This window comes from Oncorhynchus masou, chromosome 21, assembly GCF_036934945.1.
Source record: "Oncorhynchus masou masou isolate Uvic2021 chromosome 21, UVic_Omas_1.1, whole genome shotgun sequence".
NCBI classification, from domain to species: domain Eukaryota; kingdom Metazoa; phylum Chordata; class Actinopteri; order Salmoniformes; family Salmonidae; genus Oncorhynchus; species Oncorhynchus masou.
Window position 1 is genome coordinate 5,022,501 of NC_088232.1, and position 25,000 is coordinate 5,047,500.

The 25,000-nt window shown below is 44.2% G+C and overlaps 1 protein-coding gene across 2 annotated transcripts in view; it reads left to right on the plus strand.

The window, feature by feature from the left end:
• The window catches only part of LOC135507602 (teneurin-3-like), a 462,717-nt gene that overhangs the window by 403,233 nt on the left and 34,484 nt on the right, over positions 1-25,000 (plus strand). For both annotated transcript variants that reach the window (XM_064927148.1, XM_064927149.1), the window contains 2 exons: positions 591-734; positions 17,872-18,121. In XM_064927148.1, coding sequence (XP_064783220.1) covers positions 591-734; positions 17,872-18,121 — 394 coding nt within the window. The remainder of the gene's footprint in view (positions 1-590; positions 735-17,871; positions 18,122-25,000) is intronic.

The window sequence follows — 25,000 nt, forward strand, 5'->3', positions numbered from 1 at the left end:
TTTCTCTCATATGTAAATAAATACAAAATGACCGCCTTTACATAAACAAACTGTTCGACGGTGTAGACGCTGAAGGGTTGTTATTGTTGAGTCTAATGTATTCTTGCTTTGCCAGGAAGGAAGAGATAGGAGAAGGAGAAGGAGAAGGAGGGTGTTATTAGAAATGGCCCAGGCCCAAGTCATATTGATTGATTGTGTTTTCACCTTCTAACCTCCCCTTCGTCAGCATTCGTTTTTTTCCAATTGCATTACGCCTGTCTGGTAATTTGGCCTGCGCCATTATTGATCCATCAGAGGGGGGTTTGTCGTAATGTGATCGGCTGAAGACGGATAGGAGTTTAAAAAGAGCTGTAAGGAGATGATCATCAAGTTTGGGAAAGTTCTGTTATTACAAACTGAGTGGAGGTGTTGAGATATGACGGCAGAGATGAATTGTAATTGTGTAAGACGACTAATTAGAATCCCTCGACCCAAAAAATAAATCATACCAATAACATTGTCTAGGCTTGTACTTGTCGTTAGTCAGTTGGAGTCTCGTCATGAACAGTATCTGTGCTAACCCGATCCCCTCCTTCACGTTCCTGTTGTAGTGTCCGTGGGTTTTGAGTACGAGTCGTGTCTGGACCTGATCCTGTGGGAGAAGAGGACAGCCACACTGCAGGGCTATGAGCTGGACGCGTCCAACATGGGAGGCTGGACGCTGGACAAACACCATATACTGGATATCCAGAACGGTAGGAACATGACAGCACACACACACACACACACACCAAGCACACATGCGTGTACCTCCCCACACACACACAAACAAACTCACATTTACACACATGCACACACACACACTCATCACCAATGACTGTATATGTGAGCCGTGTGACAATATTCTTTCCTATGTGAAGACTCAATATCGCACTGAAGCTAAAGGAAGTCTGTTAAGATGGCGTCTCATGGAGACCTAACATGCAACAGTTTGAACTCGTCCAGGAAGTGACATTGCAGGCTGAAGGCTGACTGGGATACTGCAGGCTGCCATTAGCAACGAAATTATCCTTATAACTGCGATTTTTAAAATAACATCTGATACATGAGAAGCAATTATTGGTGCCATGGTTGTTTTCGGGAAAATGTTTCATTTACAGGAATATTGACTGCGAAGGAGGATCCTGTTCTCTGCTAAACAATGCCTGCAGTACCACAGGCGGCGTTTGAACCTCCGTGGCTTCAGTGAGAAGGAGCGGTCTTTCTCCTCTGCTCGTCACACATGTACAGATTCCCCCCCACCACCTCTACCTCCAGCTTAATGCTTATCCTGAAGCCGTAACTCTAATTCATGCCTTATTCACCTTTACAAGCTACCTAAGTGGTACCTTCTCAACAGATTTACACAGGGCTTATCGTTATTCGCTGACATAAGCTTGTTAAACAGGAAGCTCAACAGCACATCAATTACAGGTGCTATCTGTCGTACAGACACTGTGAGGAGCTTTAGCAACACTAAAGGCACATCACAGTAGACAGGAATGAATCGGTGTGTGTGTGTGTGTGTGTGTGTGTGTGTGTGTGTGTGTGTGTGTGTGTGTAAGCCACAACAGGGGTTGACTGACGACAGATCTCGTCTAGCACTCAGGTTAATGTAAACACTGCTAACCAAACGAAGAGCATCATCGACTTATCTGTCAGAGCGACCTTGATGGAGAGAGCGAGAGAGAGATACTTGGCAGCCGAAACGTTTACGGGCCACCATGTCATCAACAAGACATCAGACAAGCTGTGATGTATGCCAGCCATGCCACGGTCTACCCTGACCAGGGAAACTTCAACAGGGGAAACAGAGGGGGAGAGATGGCAGAGAGAGAGGGATGGGAGGAAGGAAGGAAAGAGGAGGAGGGAAAGAGGTAGAGGGAGAGGAGGGAGGAGAGAGTGTTAGGTATCCCAAACAACATACTGTATGTCTAAAGCCCTTAAAGAAGGTAAAGACCGGTCAGGACAGGATGTGTTCATAAGTGAATGTGTAGCAAAACCCCCACACACCATCCCCTTATCCTCAACTCCCGACCGCCAACCCACATCCACATCCTAAAAAAAACAGAAACCATTAGTGGGAACGAGTGTGGGTACGGCCCGGGACGCCTCAGCTTTCCCCCAGCGTTTAAATCAGATAAACGACTGAAGTTTGACGTCCATCGACTTTTCAAACTGACGCGTGACTTAATTGAATCAGCCCCATTGTCGAGACGACCAAACGACCATGACAGGAGTGGGAGAGATAAGATCAGCTCAGACCGGGACAGGGACAGGCGTTCGCTAGATTTGCCTGCCATAAATATCCTCCTTAACAGAGTCTGTGTCTATAACAAACACCCACATGGGATGTCCATAAGGACAGAGGGGATAATGGTGGTTCCTAGTGAAGGCCCAATCTACCAGAGTAATGAGGCTGGAGATGACATGAGGCAGTGGTGGAGACTGCTATCTGGGATCCTTGGGACTTGCCCTACCCTAAACCCTGACCCTAACCTTAACCCTTACCTCTCCTTAATCCTTACCTTAAACATTTTCAATTTCAATGGGATAGGGACGTCCCAAAGATCCAACTGGGATTTTGTGAAAACCAGAGAATTTATTGAACGTATCTGGAATTGAGCGTTATTTATTTATTTTACCTTTATTTAACTAGGGCAAATCAGTTAAGAGCAAATTATTATTTACAATGACGACCTCCACCGGCCGAACCCGGACGACGCTGGGCCAATTGTCCACCGCCGTGATACAGCCTGGATATGAACCAGGGTGTCTGTAGTGATGCCTCTAGCACTGAGATGCAGTGCCTTAGACCGCTGCGCCGCTCGGGAGCCCCAGTAATATACAGCGGGGCAAAAAAGTATTTAGTCAGCCACCAATTGTGCAAGTTCTCCCACTTAAAAAGATGAGAGAGGCCTGTAATTTTAATCATAGGTACACTTCAACTATGACAGACAAAATGAGGGGGAAAAAATCCAGAAAATCACATTGTAGGATTTTTTATTTATTTATTTGCAAATTATGGTGGAAAATAACTAAATGACTAAATACTTTTTTGCCCCACTGTATATAGTATATGACTTTAGCTTCATTAAAAAGTTATAATCTACTCTCTTTTTAATGTGTGACCCATGACCCTGAACTGATGATACAACTGAACGTTCCTTCATAACTACTCAAGCTTATAGTTTATACCAACAGAGTTAGGAATGGGAGTGAACTTTTATGCAACCCTAACCTGTTTCCATAACCTCTGCTGCTCTCTGTAGACTTACTGTGTGGAACAAATGATCCCACTGCTTTAAACAGTAGAGTAGGTTGGAAAGACTTGTAGCTATTGTAGTAGGAGCCAAAAGGCCTGCAGAATGAATGCATGGCTTATGGGAAGTCCTGGACTTATTGAAGTTTAGTCGGAAAACGGGCCGACCTTCAACCATCCGACGGCATGTTTGACATTACAGTCCTGTAGCAGACGCTCTTATTCAGTCACTCACGTTCTGCACTCAGCAAACTGAAGCTCAGTGACAAAATGCTGTCCAGAAAATACTGCAAATAGGTCACCAGCAAGTCACTTCAGTAACGAGCTACAGCGATCAAAGCCATAGACATTATTCTGAATATTCACAATGCTGAGGGGGAAGCAGAGGAGTAGTCTGAGAATGAAGAATGAAGTGTCTGATATTGAATATAGGCTATGTAGTAGTGTGAAGGAAGGACATTGATGCGCTGAATCCTAATGGCTGTTAAACTCTTCCCCTCCGTTCATTCTCTGGTTCACACACATTAACTCACAATGCTCGTAGCTACGAAACACACACATTGACTCACAATGCTCGTAGCTACGAAACACACACATTGACTCACAATGCTCGTAGCTACGAAACACACACATTGACTCACAATGCTCGTAGCTACGAAACACACACATTAACTCACAATGCTCGTAGCTACGAAACACACACATTAACTCACAGTGCTCGTAGCTACGAAACACACACATTAACTCACAATGCTCGTAGCTACGAAACACACACATTAACTCACAATGCTCGTAGCTACGAAACACACACATTAACTCACAATGCTCGTAGCTACGAAACACACACATTAACTCACAATGCTCGTAGCTACGAAACACACACAAAGCTAATGAACGTACAGTCACGTGTCCGGTTGTTTGGTTGTCGGGGGCGATCGTCGTCAGGCAGGCTCAGGTTGCCGGGGCGGTGGTGTAGGAGGTACAGGGGGTGTTGAGGGGGTCTTGCTCTTTCAGCCATCCAGCTTTGTAATGACACTAAGCCTTCTTTCACCTCTCCGGCTTAGTCCCTGCTGTCTGAGGGAATTCCTCTAGTCTTTCATCTCACACACACACACAGTGATCACACACACACACACAAACCCACATACACGCACACACACATGCATACACACAGGCATACACACACACATACGAACACACTACACATACAGTTGGCAGTTTGACCCAGACCCAACACCCCCATTCTCCCACCCTCCTCTGGGTCCCTGTTAGTCCCTCCTCTCCTTATCCCACTCTCCCCCCTTTTCCAAGACCCCCAAACACGCACATACACACACACCTACTACCCCAACCACTCCATTACAATCCCATATTTCCATCTCTCTCCCTGGCCCTTTGATTGGTCCCATTACTCCATCAGCTAGAACAGCAATCAGACCCCATTACTGGGGCATCTCAGCCAGCCTCCTACTCACAGGACACTGGACCTCCATTACTGCTCTGTAGCCCTAAAATGGCCACCACAACACAGTTCCTGTCCATCAATCCTTCAGTCCACCTACTAGGACAGGACACTGTACTGCTCTGTTGCTCCAAAATGGCCGCCACAACACAGGTTCTGTCCTTTAGTCCACCTACTAGGACCCAGATAGGACCCTGGACCTACAGAGCCAAAAAGGCTGCCACAACACAGTTGTTTTGTGATATGTACATTTTTAAGTTGAATGCATTTGGAACTATTCTGTCATGGAAATAAATGTCTTTCCTATTACCAAGTCATTTACGGCTTCTTTGCCTTTAGTTTTCCATGTGGCCCAATTTATCGGTGAATTCTGAAAGGTTATCCAAGGATTGTTCCATTAGATTGTGTTTTTAGGGAGTGATATTGGTTATTGTTGAATATGTTTCATTTTCCTCCATGTGGTTATAGTGTTCTTAACTATACTGCTAATGTGGTTGTAATGACATCCTTGTCGTTGTTAGTCTCTGTATTCTTCCCGTGGCCACAGTGTGTCATATATCACATAAGTGTGTCATATATCACAGTACAATGGCAGCGGGCACACTACCCTTCTTCTCCTTCCCTCCAACTCTCCCTCCTTCATCCCTCCTTCCCAATGTCCTCCGTCACCACATCCATCAAATTACCAGTCATCCCTCTCTCTAAATCCCCAGGGCTTTCACTAGGCGAGAACTTGAGCCCTCACAACAGCGGTGTGTGTGTTAGTGTGTGTGTTAGTGTGTGTGTTAGTGTGTGTGTTAGTGTGTGTTTTAGTGTGTGTTTTAGTGTGTGTGTTAGTGTGTGTGTTAGTGTGTGTTTTAGTGTGTGTGGTAGTGTGTGTGTTAGTGTGTGTTCGTGTGTGTTTTAGTGTGTGTGGTAGTGTGTGTGTTAGTGTGTGTTTTAGTGTATGTGTTAGTGTGTGTGTTAGTGTGTGTGGTAGTGTGTGTGTTAGTGTGTGTGTTAGTGTGTGTTTTAGTGTATGTGTTAGTGTGTGTGTTAGTGTGTGTGGTAGTGTGTGTGGTAGTGTGTGTGGTAGTGTGTGTGGTAGTGTGTGTGGTAGTGTGTGTGGTAGTGTGTGTGTTAGTGTGTGTGGTAGTGTGTGTGGTAGTGTGTGTGTTAGTGTGTGTGGTAGTGTGTGTGTTAGTGTGTGTGTTAGTGTGTGTTTTAGTGTATGTGTTAGTGTGTGTGTTAGTGTGTGTGGTAGTGTGTGTGTTAGTGTGTGTGTTAGTGTGTGTTTTAGTGTATGTGTTAGTGTGTGTGTTAGTGTGTGTGGTAGTGTGTGTGGTAGTGTGTGTGGTAGTGTGTGTGGTAGTGTGTGTGGTAGTGTGTGTGGTAGTGTGTGTGTTAGTGTGTGTGGTAGTGTGTGTGGTAGTGTGTGTGGTAGTGTGTGTGGTAGTGTGTGTGGTAGTGTGTGTGGTAGTGTGTGTGGTAGTGTGTGTGGTAGTGTGTGTGTTAGTGTGTGTGGTAGTGTGTGTGTTAGTGTGTGTGGTAGTGTGTGTGGTAGTGTGTGTGGTAGTGTGTGTGGTAGTGTGTGTGGTAGTGTGTGTGTTAGTGTGTGTGGTAGTGTGTGTGGGTCTCGTGCGTGTCACCACACTACACACCCAGATCAAACCCACTGACTAACAGATCCCTCTCACTGTGAGATTGCTGTCCAGTTATTTGTTTCCTTGAAAGATGCTTTCATATGCATCGATTTATTTCAAATGCGAGCAGCTTCTAGTATTTCTCCCTCTGCAGTGATATCTGAATCAGAGCCTGTTGTGCTTTCTGGTTTATATCACACATGCATGTACACACACTCATTCTGTCACAACCCCCCCCCCCCCCCTCCCCCGCTGGATGGATATGTACGAAGTGTTGGCCAGCAGCAGTTAAGTGATAGATGACCACATCAGAGCTTTCTCCTCGTAGACTATCATCACCACACGTCTTTCATCAGACATCTCCTCTTACGTAAGGCCGATAGGAATCCAGGAATCTGTCAGTCGCTCGACAGTTTAGGAGGGAAAAGAGAGAGAGGAGATGGAGAAGAGAGAGAGGAGAGGGAGAAGAGAGAGAGGAGAGGGAGAAGAGAGAGAGGAGAGGGAGAAGAGAGAGAGGAGAGGGAGAAGAGAGAGATGGGCGAGATGAAGCCACAGCTTTCGCTCTTTTTTTCCTCCGTCAGGCTGTTCCATCCTTTCAACTTCCTGTCTGCCGGCTTTAAAGCCCTGATTGGCCCTCAAACACTTCCTGTGTCGGCGATGTCTTCCTACCTGTGTCACAAACACCAGTGTGTTCTCTAAGTGGACTCACAACTTGACACCCCCCCCCCCCCATCTCTCTTTTACTCGTTTTTCAATCTCCGTCTTCTGCCTAGCCAGCCTCTTCTCTATTGGGTGTGCAGGTCCAGATAAGCATAGTGTTTGGCAGTCATTATTATGTCCATCCGACATCTGCAACCACGGCAGGTCTCTCAGGGGAAGCAGTGATGTCTGTAATCTGAAAGACAGCATTCATGGACAGGGGGAAAAGAAGCACTCTGCTTTCCGAGTTTGCCACTACCCATCTCACCCCGTCGACTCCAGTCATCTCTCACACAAACTCATTCTCAATATTTCATTCTCTGTCATTCCCTTTCTCCTGGTCCTGTGTGTTTTGGCAGCACTCTCACACACATGAAACTACCTAAAGGCAGTAGGAGGCAGGTGTTTTTATACACACACACACACCTTTTCTCTCATAACCTACATACACACATATTCTCCCGTGTCCTCGTACTGACCATCTCGTCTCTGATTAGTTGGGAGCGTGTAATGTAGTGACGGAAGACCCTGGAGTGGTGAAACCCTGTGATGTCCCCCCCCCTTCCTCTGGACCTGTCCCCCCCCCCCTCGCTCCCTCTAGCTCCCCCCCTCTCTCTGTCTCTTACTCTCCTCCTTTCATCTCTCCTTATCAGGCCTATTCAGAGGCCTGTGGTGCTGGAGCTCCAGCAGCCAGCTCAGCAGGTGGGCCTCACTACCCACAATCCCACTGGAGTCCTTGGCACCTGGGGAAGCCGGGGGCGCCTCGTTCTCATTCCCCCATTTTAAACTCTCCCCCTCTCGGTCCCTTTCCTCGGCCGCGTCATTTATTGTACTGTCTCACTTTAGTGAGCTGTTATTGTTTTCCAATTATTATGGCTTGAAAATCAGACAAAGAAACTCTTGGTTCGGTACAATGTTTTACCAGTCCATTGGTTGTGTTGATGTCAGAAGAGCTGGAGACAGACAAACTCTTTCAGAGACCAAGCAAGCACCACAGGGAAGCTCTTATAGCCATAACCTAGATTAAATTATTATAGCCATTACCTAGATTAAGCTCTTATAGCCATTACCGAGATAAAGCTCTTATAGCCATTACCTAGATAAAGCTCTTATAGCCATTACCTAGATAAAGCACTTATAGCCATTACCTAGATAAAGCTTTTATAGCCATTACCTAGATAAAGCTCTTATAGCCATTACCTAGATAAAGCTCTTATAGCCATTACCTAGATTAAACTCTTATAACCATTACCTGGATTAAGCTCTTATAGCCATTACCTGGATTAAGCTCTTATAGCCATTACCTAGATTAAATTATTATAGCCATTACCTGGATTAAGCTCTTATAGCCATTACCTAGATTAAATTATTATAGCCATTACCTAGATTAAGCTCTTATAACCATTACCTGGATTAAGCTCTTAGAGCCATTACCTAGATTAAGCTCTTGCAGCCATTACCTAGATTAAGCTCTTATAGCCATTACCTAGATTAAACTCTTATAACCATTACCTGGATTAAGCTCTTATAGCCATTACCTGGATTAAGCTCTTATAGCCATTACCTAGATCAAGCTCTTGCAGCCATTACCTAGATTAAGCTCTTATAGCCATTACCTAGATTAAACTCTTATAACCATTACCTGGATTAAGCTCTTATAGCCATTACCTGGATTAAACTCTTATAGCCATTACCTAGATTAAACTCTTATAGCCATTACCTAGATAAAGCTCTTATAGCCATTACCTAGATAAAGCTCTTATAGCCATTACCTAGATAAAGCTCTCATAGCCATTACCTAGATAAAGCTTTTATAGCCATTACCTAGATAAAGCTTTTATAGCCATTACCTAGATAAAGCTCTTATAGCCATTACCTAGATAAAGCTCTTATAGCCATTACCTAGATAAAGCTCCTATAGCCATTACAGGGATAAAGCTCTTATAGCCATTACCTGGATAAAGCTCTTATAGCCATTACCTGGATAAAGCTCCTATAGCCATTACCTAGATAAAGCTCTTATAGCCATTACCTGGATAAAGCTCTTATAGCCATTACCTGGATAAAGCTCCTATAGCCATTACCTAGATAAAGCTCTTATAGCCATTACCTGGATAAAGCTCTTATAGCCATTACCTGGATAAAGCTCTTATAGCCATTACCTAGATAAAGCTCTTGCAGCCATTACCTAAATAAAGCTCTTATAGCCATTACCTAGATAAAGCTCTTATAGCCATTACCTAGATAAAGCTCTTGCAGCCATTACCTAGATAAAGCTCTTATAGCCATTACCTAGATAAAGCTCTTATAGCCATTACCTAGATAAAGCTCTTGCAGCCATTACCTAGATAAAGCTCTTATAGCCATTACCTAGATAAAGCTCTTATAGCCATTACCTAGATAAAGCTCTTATAGCCATTACCTAGATAAAGCTCTTATAGCCATTACCTAGATAAAGCTCTTGCAGCCATTACCTAGATAAAGCTCTTATAGCCATTACCTAGATAAAGCTCTTATAGCCATTACCTAGATAAAGCTCTTATAGCCATTACCTAGATAAAGCTCTTGCAGCCATTACCTAGATAAAGCTCTTATAGCCATTACCTAGATAAAGCGTGGACAAGCATCTAGTGTGAAATACCAACCTACTATGGTGTTTATCACAGAAAGACAGGTGGTAGAAGCAGTGACAAGGATTATTATGGGAAATACATTTTGGTTAATGACTATTGACCAGCACTGTACCGGATTGGACAATAATCACACACATTTTGTTCCACGCTTTTACACACGCTAAAACACACCTGGGTTGCAGTTTTATTCAATTAAATCAATAGAAAGGAAGAATTTTCGATCTACACACACAAACACACACATACAACACACACACACTACACACGCTACACACACAGCACCCTGGTCGGTCAGTCCAGGGCCTAACTGATTGAGTCGTTTTCCTACCCAGGACCCTGTTCATTTGTTATTGTTGATTTCCCCTCACACACCAAAAGGAGATGTGGTGTGTTTACAAATGAGCACACACACACACACACATACGCACACCTAATGCGTTCCTGCTAGAGAAAATAATGTGTGTGTGTGTGTGTGTGTGTGTGTGTGTGTGTGTGTGTGTGTGTGTGTGTGTGTGTGTGTGTGTGTGTGTGTGTGTGTGTGTGTGTGTGTGTGTGTGTGTGTGTGTGTGTGTGTGTGTGTGTGTGTGTGTGTGAGAGAACAGGAAATAGGCCATCCATCCCATTTCCTATATGTACCTTTGTGACCATCATTCTGGCCGTTGATATTTCAATTGGTGTGACTATTCCATAATAATTTGCTAAATCAATACATTCATAAGATTCAAATAGGTCCTCAGAAACCTCAGGACACCAAATGTAACTTGTAATCAGCCAGAAAATGTATTGATTGGTCAGAATTGCATAGACTAAAAACTAAAATAAGATGATAGTGTATTTTCTGACTGCAAGACAACAGCTTAGCTGGCCCATCCAAGCTAGACCTGAACTGTATTGAAAACTAATTCCACACATATAACAATATATGTGGCCTAAAGACAATATTCAATTGACAATAGTCTGATGGGTGAAAATATGATCAATTGCATTGACACAGAAGGGAACGGAGATGACCAAATAGCACCATATCATCCTACAGAGTTCCATGCAGGCCAGACGTTTGGGTTGCTGTACCCTGTCAGAAAGAGCCAAGGTTTCTAATCAATCGATTTTTGCCAAACCACTCTACAAATTGTGTGGATGGTCTCTCTTTCCAAAATCAAACTTGTTCCTAGAATAACCGCAGCTCCACGTGCCGTGTTCCTCATTTGAGTCCTGGTGATAATCAGCAATAGCCATTTGGGTTATTTCTGTAATATTCCATTTTGTTCCTACTGTGAAATATATGTGTGTTGACTGTGGTAGGGCAGGACCTGTGATGTCTGCCTAACTAGCACGTTGATTTCATTGGCATCATTAGCAGTCATAGCCTACTAAACACAGATATATACAACTCAAAACATGCTATTCTGTTCTTTTAAATAAATGGTCTTCTATAATGTTTTTTTATGACCTTCCTAAACTAAATATGAAATGATTTCTTTTGATTGTTTATATTACATGGATGTATTAGACTGGCTATTAGACTATTTAACAGGCTATGCTACTGTTAGATATGGGTACGGTCATTTTGACCCGAATGGCGCTTTGAGGATGAAAAGCCCAGAAACCTTTTTTCTGTTTTATTATATTTGTCTCAAAGGATTGCTAGAGTTTAGAATACACTTATTTAGGATAGTTGGGTTCAAGTTTTTCAACGAAATGAAGTTATTGAAATGACCGAATGTAAAACGTCCCGATTGACCGTCTTAGCCGTTCTAGTGTTAACGGCTTCAATGTCAATGTCAAGGCCAGCGCCTCAAAGAGCCATGGCTGGCCATGGAATAGAATATAACTGTAGTGTTCTCTTCGGATCACCGTACAATAATTATAACAAATATTATTCAAAAACGTCCTACACATTGACATCATGGACAATAATACACTGCAGTCCTCAGGAAAACAATACTTTTCCAATCCTTTTTCATTTGCATTTTACAATCAACCCAATACGTTGAATACGGTCTTCCGTTTAACTATGATGTCAGCTTCCGTATTGTAGATATTTAGAGCGGGCCGGGTTCCAGGTCTAATCTCCATCACAGCGCATTATGCTGATTTTCTCTGACACGCCCCAAGACGGTTATCCTCTCGCTTTCTCTCCGTCTCAATGATGGAAAATGTGTACAAGCATATTTTATCGTCTCTACTCGTTCGCGCCCAGACACACACAAGCACACACTCGTTCATAATGCATATATTACCCCCTTGTTACCCTGATGTTGTAATACCCCATGCAGACCTATTGCATTGTTACACTAATGTGACCGTGTCTGTGGTTCCTAAGGGAGGAGTTACTGTTCATGTCCATTAGGGACGCAGCCCATGTTCCCAATTACTCTGCTATAGGAGTTCAACTCCTACAGAACATCTCTCAGAGGAGACTAAACCATATGTATGCAGCTGGTGGGGATTGCTACCTGTGTTAATATACAGTGTGTGCTTTCTCAGCCCCAATCCGTCTTTGTTAGGCCACTCCAGCACACACACACACACACTATCCAAACCGCTCCACAGTCCCAATCACCCAATCACATCATCTTTTCAAACAGGCACGGCGCTGAGCCGCCCGCCCTGCTATAGCTAACGCCAGCTCCACTCAGCACAATCCATCGCAGCTGCTACTGCTATCGCTAACCGCTAACTCTGCTCAATCAGCTAATCGATGAAAGCTCCTGGTGATCAGAGTGCGCTAGGCAAACTAGCTCCCTGAGATTTAGGGGGTTCAGCTGGGGGTTCGATGCTTGGCTACTGTTGGTTTGGGGTTCAGGCTGGTGGTGCAGACCCTCCTTGTGTGGTTTCTCTCTAAGATGGCGTCGTTCATCTAGCGGTTAATAAACCTAGCAAGCGGCAAAGCAGCTGCGCAGAATTCCAACATGTTGCCCGACGTGAATAATTTAAGGCACACAGCGTGACGCCATCCTTTGAAGTACTTTCTTTGAAGCAAAAGCCCCCCCTTTTTCCTCCTATCTTCTCCTCCATCCATCCCGCTCTTCATCTCTTCCCCCTCTCCATCCAAAATAACTACACCAAGACTTGGTCCTGTTTCACTGCCTTTTGGTTCCCAGTGGAATAACTTTGGTGACGCTGCTTTTAGTTGTTCTCTGTAAGAGGAAGGGTTTTCTCCATCCCCCTCCTTTCTCACTCTCTCTCTCTCTCTCTCTCTCTCTCTCTCTCTCTCTCTCTCTCTCTCTCTCTCTCTGTGTCTTTCTGTCCTCTGAGTTCTGCTAAATGAGAAAGAGAGGCTGTGGTTGAGGCGTATTTGCGAGCTCTGAAGATGACAGCAGTTTTGGGAGTTGTTATTTCTGAATGACCCAAATGACCTACACAACCATCCATCCCTCATTCCACTCTGTCTGTCTCTCTCTCTCTCTCTTTCTCTCTCTCTCTCTCTCTCTCTCTCTCTCTTTCTCTCCTGCTATTTCACTCTCTCTCTCTCTCTCTCCTGCTATTTCACTCTCTCTCTCTCTCTCTCTCTCTCTCTCTCCTGCTATTTCTCTCTCTCTCTCCTGCTATTTCTCTCTCTCTCTCTCTCCTGCTATTTCTCTCTATTTTCTTCACTCTATCTCCCTTTTGTCTCCACTGGCAAGCCCTTGAAATATTAAAAAAAAAGTTATACTGAACAAAAATATAAATGCAACATGCAACAATTTCAAAGTTTTTACTGAGTTACAGTTCATAAGGAAATAAATCAACTGAAATAAATTATTTTCTTTATCTATGGATTTCACATGACTGTGTAAAGATCATGCTGTTTAATCAGCTTCTTGATATGCAACACCTGTCAGGTGGATGGATTATCTTGGCAAAGGATAAATTCTCACTAACAGGGATGGAATAAAAAACGTGCGCATGGAACATTTTATTTCACCTCATGAAACATGGGACCAACACTTTACTCTGCGTTTATATTTTTGTTCAGTGTATATTACAGGGGAGGAAATCCTTGCATATTTATTGTAGAGTAATACAAACATTGGGTGGTGGACCATTCCTGATACACATGGGAAACTGTTGAGTGTGAAAAACTCAAACCGGAGCGCCTGGCACCTACTACCATACCCCGTTCAAAGGCACTTAAATATTTTGTCTTGCTACTTAAAAGCATCAAGGCTACCAGCAATAGCTGCCTATGTTGTACAGCCAGCCAACCATTCAACCCAGAGACTGTGAAGGGAGCTTGAAGAAGTAGGTGCTTGAATGTGTACATCGGTATATTGTACACGGTCTTCGTGTACTTTACATACTTTCATGTTGTTTGTTGTCTGTGCATCGATGTGTCACGTCTTCCCTCCGTCTGACATTCGTTATTCTATTTCGTATCGCTCGGCAACGCCACAACGCGGCTGCGTTTGCCGTCCGTGATTCCCTCCGACCCTGGCCTCTCTCCCGATGTCCTTGATCCAACCAGAGCCATGAAATAAGGATCAAAGGCTTCTCCTCTCCTACTCTACTCCACACCTTGCTGCCTCGTGCACGCACCACACCTCGCTCCGGCACAGATAAAAGACCCCCTGTGTGTTGATGGACAGGTCCAGTCTATTTGATCCACTGTTAGGCCTCATCAGCAGGGGTGCTGATCATAAAGAAACGGAGGAAAGTAACAACGTCAAAACAAGACTACATGTTGTAGAACTATAATTTTACAAATCTTTTTCAACGTGTATTTTTATTTTATTTTTTACTTTGTTCTTTATTTTGGTCTTTCTAAAGCCTGGCTGTAGGCTACCCAATGAACTGACACACTGCCTCTAGCATTAGTTCCTGTTGTTATTAGCCATGTGGTTACCAGAACACCGCGCGTGCCGCCAAAGCCGCTCTCCCCTCCATCACCATATCCTCAGGCCAGATATTAAGCCCCAGTGTTTTGGATCCAACACAACCCCACTGGTTACATCACACAGCCTAAATCCATACAGCAGCACCCTCTGCCACTTTCTCTTCCTCTCTCTCGTTATCTCTCATTCAGCTTACCATAGACAGCTCTCATTCCCCCACAGCCAATCAGAAACTATTCCAATCAGTGCCGATCTCTGGGCACGGGTGGGCAGAGTGGGCCAGGGCCTGTAGGTAGTGGTACAGGGCGTGTGTTTGTTTCAATGGCCCTCAGGAGACAGGGCATGGCACAGCACAGAGGTAAGCTCAGTACATCCTGGGGGGAGCTTAGTATAACAACATTCCCATAAATCCCCATAATATTCCCAAAACATCCCCATATGTCCCCACAATATTCCCAAAACATCCCCATATATCCCCAAAATATTCCAAAAACATCCCCATATATCCCCAAAATATTCCCAAAACATCCCCATATATCCCCAAAATATTCCCAAAACATCCCCATATATCCCCAAAATATTCCCAAAACATCCCCATATATCCCCAAAATATTCCAAAAACATCCCCATATATCCCCAAAATATTCCCAAAACATCCCCATATATCCCCAAAATATTCCCAAAACATCCCCATATATCCCCAAAATATTCCAAAAACATCCCCATATATCCCAATAATATTCCCAAAACATCCCCAAAATATTCCCTAAACATCCCCATATATCTCCACAATATTCCCTAAACATCCCCAAATATCTCCATAATGTTCCAAAAATATCCCCATAATATTCCCAAAACATCCCCACAATATTCCCAAAACATCCCCATATATCCCCACAATATTCCCAAAACATCCCCATATATCTCCACAATATTCCAAAAATATCCCCATAATATTCCCAAAACATCCCCACAATATTCCCTAAACATCCCCATATGTCTCCACAATATTCCCAAAACATCCCCATATATCTCCATAATATTCCAAAAATATCCCCATAATATTCCCAAAACATCCCCAAAATATTCCCTAAACATCCCCAAAATATTCCCTAAACATCCCCATATGTCTCCACAATATTCCCAAAACATCCCCATATATCTCCATAATATTCCAAAAATATCCCCACAATATTCCCAAAACATCCCCATATATCTCCACAATATTCCCAAAACATCCCCATATGTCTCCACAATATTCCCAAAATATTCCCATATATCCCCAAAATATTCCCAAAACATCCCAATATATCCCCACAATATTCCCAAAACATGTACATAGTGTTCATTTCATTTCTATGCTATATTAAGTGCTTTTAGTGGAAAGACAAAACTGCCCAAAATAATTATAGGCGCCAGCACTCATTTTAATTTGACTATACCAGGGTTGATATTCGAGAGCGATATATTCAATAATAATATAATAAACTAAGTATATGGAGCAGAAAGGAACCTAAGACAGGGACAATGTCAAGGCACCAGACCTGAGAGAATAGAATGATTGATTAACAAGCTGCAATTGTATTGATTTGGTAGCTATTTCCTTTACTGCCAGAGGGGGATAATTGATGATAATGAGAGCAGTAATTAAATAGTTATGTATTTGCAAAGATAAATACATTGTTGAGGAAGCTATTGATATGGATGATAACACTAATGATACTGTACTTAGTAATTGTTATAATATTATTTAGGTACAATATTATAGTATGATTTAAAAGTATTTAATATCATTTTTTAAATAATGATGTATTGAATAAATACAATATTATTTAATAATTATTGTCATAAGTATTACAATTAGTATAGCTAGTAATCAGAACAATATTAATGTTGTAATTTTGTATGTAGTATTTTCAACACATTATTAAGAGTTGAATTACCTTAATATATATAAGTTATGCGTCCATGAATATGCTGATAATCAAGTAGCTGTAATTATTATTTTAGTTGTCCGCAATTTTTTTTACTAGCTACATAAGTAATGATTTTGATTATCACATTTCTTTTAATCAAGAAATGATCTTTTTTGTTTGTTTTTATATACAGATAGTTGTATGTGTTGATAGAGGCTTTTTCAGAATAGCAGTGGTTTGAAGTACTGCACTTTATACTATGCCGTTGGTTTTTACATATTGCTGCTTTGAAAATGACACCTACGGCTGATCCAATTTAACTCCTTTGTCTTTCAACAGTTTTTTTTTTCAAATCAGCACCCTGTTGTGAGTTACTGGTGGGGGAGGCGTCATGTTCTTAAATGTGTGGTGACACACACATGCATCTTTTCATCTCCCACGCTGTGTGATCCTATGAAACCCTGTTGAGAGGAAAGAGAGAACATACTGTATGTTTCCCATGCCAATAAAGCCCTTTGAATTGAATTGAATGGAAAGAGAGAGAAGTGCAAGGTCAGGCAAGGACCTACCCAGGGTGCCCCACTCCCATAACACCCTCTTTCCTCCAGCCCTAAACCCAGTCCCAGCACCATACACCTGCACTAACACCATTTATCGATTCCAAACGACCACCATTACCAGATAAAAACCTGCCCTCGGTCCCAGCACCACGTAAATGAACATTCCAATGATCAAAAGCCCGTAATCATGACAACAGGAGCAGCTGTGGTATCAACCCATTTAAACCCTGCTACGTTTCCTTCAGATCACATTCTCACAGAGGTGAAAATCATCTGAGAAATACAATATTCAAAGCCTGTATTAATTACACATTTTTGGTGAAATTGTGTGTGTGTGTGTGTGTGTGAAGAGGGTATAATTTTAAAGCAGTGACTGTTTATTTCCTGGCTGCATAGCTGGTTAGCCTCGGGGCGAGGATTAACAGGAAGTGGTGTTGAGTTTAAAAATGAAAAACAACATTGGCCTGAATTTGTTCTATAAAGAGGGAGTGAAAGAGAAAAGTTTGTAAGGCTTTGATTTGATTTCCCGGTGGTGATCATCTGGCCAAGTGGAACTGTTGGAACTACTGGGCATTCAGAGTGTTACGTTGATCCCTCGGCCATGTTTGCAACACACCAAATCATATTCCTTCTACGTATACAATGTTATCTGATAATACTTTACAGTTGAAATATGCTTCACCTCCATTTTTGTAATTTGTGGCGAACATGGAAGTTCCGAAATCACACAAATGTACAAAAAGCTACATGTATAAAGCCAACAACAACAATTTGCTTATTTTTCGTCAATCTTCCACTCATCACAGTGACACACGACTTTGACACAGCAACTAATCTTCCTCTCCATCTCCCACCCTTCCTCCTCCTCCCTCTCCCCCCATCCAGGCATCCTGTACAAGGGCAATGGTGAGAACGTGTTCATCTCCCAGCAGCCCCCAGTGATCAGCAGCATCATGGGTAACGGCCGGCGCCGCAGCATCTCGTGCCCCAGCTGTAACGGCCAGGCGGAGGGCAACAAGCTGCTGGCCCCCGTGGCGCTGGCCTGTGGCGCCGACGGGAGCCTCTTCGTCGGGGACTTCAACTACATCAGACGCATCTTCCCCTCTGGGAACGTCACTAGTGTCATGGAGCTCAGGTAAGGATGGAGGGGGGGGGGGGAAACACTAGTGTCATGGAGCTCAGGTAAGGATGGAGAGGGGGGGGAAACACTAGTGTCATGGAGCTCAGGTAAGGATGGAGAGGGGGGGGAACACTAGTGTCATGGAGCTCAGGTAAGGATGGAGAGGGGGGGGAAACACTAGTGTCATGGAGCTCAGGTAAGGATGGAGAGGGGGGAAACACTAGTGTCATGGAGCTCAGGTAAGGATGGAGGGGGGGAAACACTAGTGTCATGGAGCTCAGGTAAGGATGGAGAGGGGGGGGGGAAACACTAGTGTCATGGAGCTCAGGTAAGGATGGAGAGGGGGGGAAACACTAGTGTCATGGAGCTCAGGTAAGGATGGAGAGGGGGAAACACTAGTGTCATGGAGCTCAGGTAAGGATGGAGGGGGGGGGGGGGAAACACTAGTGTCATGGAGCTCAGGTAAGGATGGAGAGGGGGGGAAACACTAGTGTCATGGAGCTCAGGTAAGGATGGAGAGGGGGGGGGGGGGACAGCCTATTTGTTGTACTTTTCTTTTAGTCTGAATCAAACCGCTGTTGATGTGGTTTATTTCTTGAAGATGGTTTTACTTTTGCAATGTTCTTGTTTGACCTACTTCTGATGAATGACTAACATGCATATGTAGAGAAAGAGGGATGGATGGATAAATGGAGGGAGGGATGGGTGGAGGTGGGGTGTGTGAGTGGCGTTGGTTGGGTGGATGGATGGATTGAAGGGGTGGAGCTCAGGTTGCCAGGCCCTCAAACGATGGTTTGGGGAAGGGAGATGGGCAGGAGAATTCAGTGATGGATGGCTGGATGACACAAGAGCTACCACCTGATACACACACATTAATTTGTTTCAGTAAAAATGCAATTTCACACTCACTACATGTGGAGTGTGGTCAGTCTTATCTGGTCACTTACAATGATGAGATACAGAGATGTTATGGAAGGCACACACACACACACACAGCCTCTCCTCTAACCTGGTCTGTAGGACATTTTAGCCCTGTTATGTACACACACTGCTCATAAATGACCTTCTCACATTTTACCCTGAGGAAATATATCGTCTGCCTCTCCTTCTTCTCCAGCTTCTCCTTCTCTTGCTTTCTCTCTTTCCTCACTGATGCTCTCACCCTTCCATGCAAATGTGACCAAACACAGGGCTACAAATCCGCTCCTGTCTCTCTCTCTCAATCTCTCTAATTCAAATTCAGACTTTATTGGCATGAAATTCAATTTGTTGATATTGCCAAAGCAGTATAGTGGTAGGCTACAGCATTTCAGTAAATACAGTACAATACAGTACAATGAGGATGATGAAATACAGTTCATTTCAACAGTAATAATAATAATAGTACATATAATCATGTATACAAGAACAACACTAGTGCTCTCTCTGTCTCTCTCTCTCTCTCTCTGTCTCTCTCTCTCTTTCTGTCTCTCTCTTACTGTCTCTCTCTCTCTCGCTCTGTCTCTCTCTCTCTTTCTGTCTCTCTCTTTCTGTCTCTCTCTCTCTTTCTGTCTCTCTCTCTCTCTCTCTCTCTTTCTGTCTCTCTCTTACTGTCTCTCTCTCTCTGTCTCTCTCTTACTGTCTCTCTTTCTGTCTCTTACTGTCTCTCTCTCTCTCTCTTTCTGTCTCTCTTACTGTCTCTCTCTTTCTGTCTCTCTCTCTCTTTCTGTCTCTAACTGTCTCTCTCTCTCTTTCTGTCTCTCTCTTACTGTCTCTCTCTTTCTCTCTCTTTCTGTCTCTCTCTCTCTCTTTCTGTCTCTCTCTTACTGTCTCTCTCGCTCTCGCTCTCTCTCTCTCTCTGTCTCTCTCTGTCTCTCTCTCTCTCTCTCTGTCTCTCTCTGTCTCTCTCTCTCTCTCTCTCTCTCTCTCTGTCTCTCTCTCTCTCTGTCTCTCTCTCTGTCTCTCTCTGTCTCTCTCTCTGTCTCTCTCTCTCTCTCTCTCTCTCTCTCTCTGTCTCTCTCTCTGTCTCTCTCTCTCTCTCTTTCTCTCTCTTTCTGTCTCTCTCTCTCTCTTTCTGTCTCTCTCTTACTGTCTCTCTCGCTCTCGCTCTCTCTCTCTCTCTGTCTCTCTCTGTCTCTCTCTCTCTCTCTGTCTCTCTCTGTCTCTCTCTCTCTCTCTCTGTCTCTCTCTGTCTCTCTCTCTCTCTGTCTCTCTCTCTGTCTCTCTCTGTCTCTCTCTCTGTCTCTCTCTCTCTGTCTCTCTCTCTCTCTGTCTCTCTCTCTGTCTCTCTCTGTCTCTCTCTCTGTCTCTCTCTCTCTCTCTGTCTCTCTCTGTCTCTCTCTCTGTCTCTCTCTCTCTCTCTCTCTCTCTCTGTCTCTCTCTCTGTCTCTCTCTCTCTCTCTCTCTCTCTCTCTCTCTCTCTCTCTCTCTCTCTGTCTCTCTCTTTCCCCTGCACACTGTAATGCACCCAGGCTTAACTCAATTTCATTATTAGGCTTGATATGTAATGCCCAGTCCTGTAAATTAAATTTACTAATTAGAAAAAGAGAGAGAGAAAGAGTGTGTGTGCGCGCGCTTATGCGCATGCATGTGTGTGCGTGTTTGCATGTGTATTATAAATGAAAAGTCACTCCGCAGCCTTGGCATATACAGTAATCCCAGCGTCCTGGCTAGTCACCGGGGGTGCTAACGCTGTTGTTTAGGCCCTGCCTTTTCATTGTCAGGAACACAATCAATAGGCCATTATGAGCCTGTTAACCTGGAGCACAAGTCTGGCACGCTAATGCTAGCTCCCAGGTGAACCATTCAGGCTAACGCAAACACTAGCTCCCAGGTGGACGGCTGTGTGTGTGTGTGGGGGGGGGTCTAACTCTTTGACTGCCTGACAGTATATGTGTACTGTATATTAATGTGTCCGTGTGTATGACAACTTGTGTGTGTGTGTGTGTGTGGTGTGTGTGTGTGTGCAAACATCTCTCTCTTTCTGTGTTTTCTCCATCCTGACTAACCAACACACTTCTATTATCTCTCTCTTCTTGTGTGTTCTCCAGTCTGACTAACCAACACTCTTCTATTATCTCTCTCTTTCTGTGTGTTCTCCATCCTGACTAACCAACACACTTCTATTATCTCTCTCTTCTTGTGTGTTCTCCAGTCTGACTAACCAACACACTTCTGTTATCTCTCACTTTCTGTGTGTTCTCCAGTCTGACTAACCAACACTTCTATTATCTCTCTCTTTCTGTGTGTTCTCCAGTCTGACTAACCAACACTCTGTTATCTCTTTTTTTCTCTCTTTCTTGTTCCCTTCTGCTTCCGCTTTTCTAAGAAATAAAGATTTCAGACATAGGTAAGCCTCAGTAACAATATAACCATGTACCACAGATCCATACCAGTCTTGTTTCCCTCTCTCTCTGTACCCTGTGTAAACTCTAGTGACAGCTCGTCCATAGAATACAGTCACTCTCTTTATATAAAGGCTTTTGATGGATTTCAGAATCATTCTAGCGGATTGGCTGACATCAGCTCTCGTCGAATCGGACTCCTTTATCTGCCTACAAACCTGCTGGAACCATCCAGAACCCACTAGTTGTTGTTTTGTACATTGTAAAAGACAACTTAACACTTTTATAAAAATCGCTAACTAGCAGCAACAACAAAAAACGCTAACTAGCAAAACATATTGAGGGGTCTGTTTTCAACTCAATACTTCTCTGTTGTACAGTTGGGGCCCTTTGACAAAGAGGAGTGAGGACAAGACACAGGGTCAAGTCTAGATAGAGAGGAGGAACTATGGTGGTGTTCAGAGGAGAGAGGAGAGGAGGAACTATGGTGGTGTTCAGAGGAGAGAGGAAAGGAGGAACTATGGTGGTGCTCAGAGGAGAGGAGGAACTATGGTGGTGTTCAGAGGAGAGAGGAGAGGAGGAACTATGGTGGTGCTCAGAGGAGAGGAGGAACTATGGTGGTGTTCAGAGGAGAGAGGAAAGGAGGAACTATGGTGGTGCTCAGAGGAGAGGAGGAACTATGGTGGTGTTCAGGGGAGAGAGGAGAGGAGGAACTATGGTGGTGTTCAGAGGAGAGGAGGAACTATGGTGGTGTTCAGAGGAGAGAGGAGAGGAGGAACTATGGTGGTGTTCAGAGGAGAGGAGGAACTATGGTGGTGTTCAGAGGAGAGAGGAGAGGAGGAACTATGGTGGTGTTCAGAGGAGAGGAGGAACTATGATGGTGTTGAGAGGAGAGGAGGAACTATGGTGGTGTTCAGAGGAGAGAGGAGAGGAGGAACTATGGTGGTGTTCAGAGGAGAGGAGGAACTATGGTGGTGTTCAGAGGAGAGGAGGAACTATGGTGGTGTTCAGAGGAGAGGAGGAACTATGGTGGTGTTCAGAGGAGAGGAGGAACTATGGTGGTGCCCAGAGGAGAGGAGGAACTATGGTGGTGTTCAGAGGAGAAGAGGAACTATGGTGGTGCTCAGAGGAGAGGAGGAACTATGGTGGTGTTCAGAGGAGAGAGGAGAGGAGGAACTATGGTGGTGTTCAGAGGAGAGGAGGAACTATGGTGGTGTTCAGAGGAGAGGAGGAACGATGGTGGTGTTCAGAGCAGAGAAGGAACTATGGTGGTGCTCAGAGGAGAGGAGGAACTATGGTGGTGTTCAGAGCAGAGAAGGAACTATGGTGGTGCTCAGAGGAGAGGAGGAACGATGGTGGTGTTCAGAGCAGAGAAGGAACTATGGTGGTGTTCAGAGGAGAGGAGGAACTATGGTGGTGCTCAGAGGAGAGGAGGAACTATGGTGGTGTTCAGAGGAGAGGAGGAACTATGGTGGTGTTCAGAGGAGAGGAGGAACTATGGTGGTGTTCAGAGGAGAGGAGGAACTATGGTGGTATTCAGAGGAGAGAGGAGAGGAGGATCTATGGTGGTGTTCAGAGGAGAGGAGGAACTATGGTGGTGTTCAGAGGAGAGGAGGAACTATGGTGGTGTTCAGAGGAGAGAGGAGAGGAGGAACTATGGTGGTGTTCAGAGGAGAGAGGAGAGGAGGAACTATGGTGGTGTTCAGAGGAGAGGAGGAACTATGGTGGTGTTCAGAGGAGAGGAGGAACTATGGTGGTGTTCAGAGGAGAGAGGAGAGGAGGAACTATGGTGGTGTTCAGAGGAGAGAGGAGAGGAGGAACTATGGTGGTGCTCAGAGGAGAGGAGGAACTATGGTGGTGTTCAGAGGAGAGAGGAGAGGAGGAACTATGGTGGTGCTCAGAGGAGAGGAGGAACTATGGTGGTGTTCAGAGGAGAGAGGAGAGGAGGAACTATGGTGGTGCTCAGAGGAGAGGAGGAACTATGGTGGTGTTCAGAGGAGAGAGGAGAGGAGGAACTATGGTGGTGTTCAGAGGTGCTCTCTCTGTGTTTGTCCCTGACTAGCGTTGGTTTGCACTAAATCAGGCCTATTCTTAATACGTCAGACGTCATGTGCTGTGCTGTCATCATAGGCTGATGGGGACCCAGCAGCAAGGAGAACGAGAGGGGTGGAATATCTGGACAATGATCAGAGGAGATGAAGAACATTCCCTCATGATGATAATGTAGGATTAACTGGGCCTGGGAATAAGTTTTAGTAATGGTGAAAATAGAAAGTAACAGTAATGGTGAAAATAGAAAGTAACAGTAATGGTGAAAATAGAAAGTAACAGTAATGGTGAAAATATAAATGGGTCCCCAGCCACACTTTCATTCCTCAATACTTCAGGGTAACAATAATAATGTTCCATTATGAATTAATGGTAATGAATTAATAACCATTTTGGGGCCATTCATTTGCGAGGCGTCTAATGCATCACAGAGACTCCTTTAGTGTCAGACGCATTCATCCTATAGGCCTTCACATACACACACAGTACAGACACACACACATACACACAGTACAGACACACACACATACACACAGTACAGACATACACAGTACAGACACACAGTACAGACACACAGTACAGACACACACAGTACAGACACACACACATACACACAGTACAGACACACACGGTACAGACACACAGTACAGACATACACAGTACAGACACACAGTACAGACACACAGTACAGACACACACAGTACAGACACACACACATACACACAGTACAGACACACACAGTACAGACACACAGTACAGACACACACACATACACACAGTACAGTCACACACGGTACAGACACACAGTACAGACACACACACATACACCCAGACACATACACACACAGTACAGACACACACACATACACCCAGACACATACACACACGGTACAGACACATACACATACACCCAGACACATACACACACAGTACAGACACACACACATACACCCAGACACATACACACACAGTACAGACACACACACATACACCCAGACACATACACACACGGTACAGACACATACACATACACCCAGACACATACACACACGGTACAGACACATACACATACACCCAGACACATACACATACGGTACAGACACACACACATACACCCAGACACATACACACATGGTACAGACACACACACATACAACCAGACACATACACACACGGTACAGACACATACACATACACCCAGACACATACACACACAGTACAGACACACAGTACAGACACACAGTACAGACACACAGTACAGACACACAGTACAGACACACAGTACAGACACACACACATACACCCAGACACATACACACACGGTACAGACACACACACATACACCCAGACACACATGGTACAGACACATACACCCAGACACATACAGACACACACACATACACACACGGTACAGACACACACACATACACCCAGACACATACACACACGGTACAGACACACACACATACACCCAGACACATACACACACGGTACAGACACACACACATACACCCAGACACAT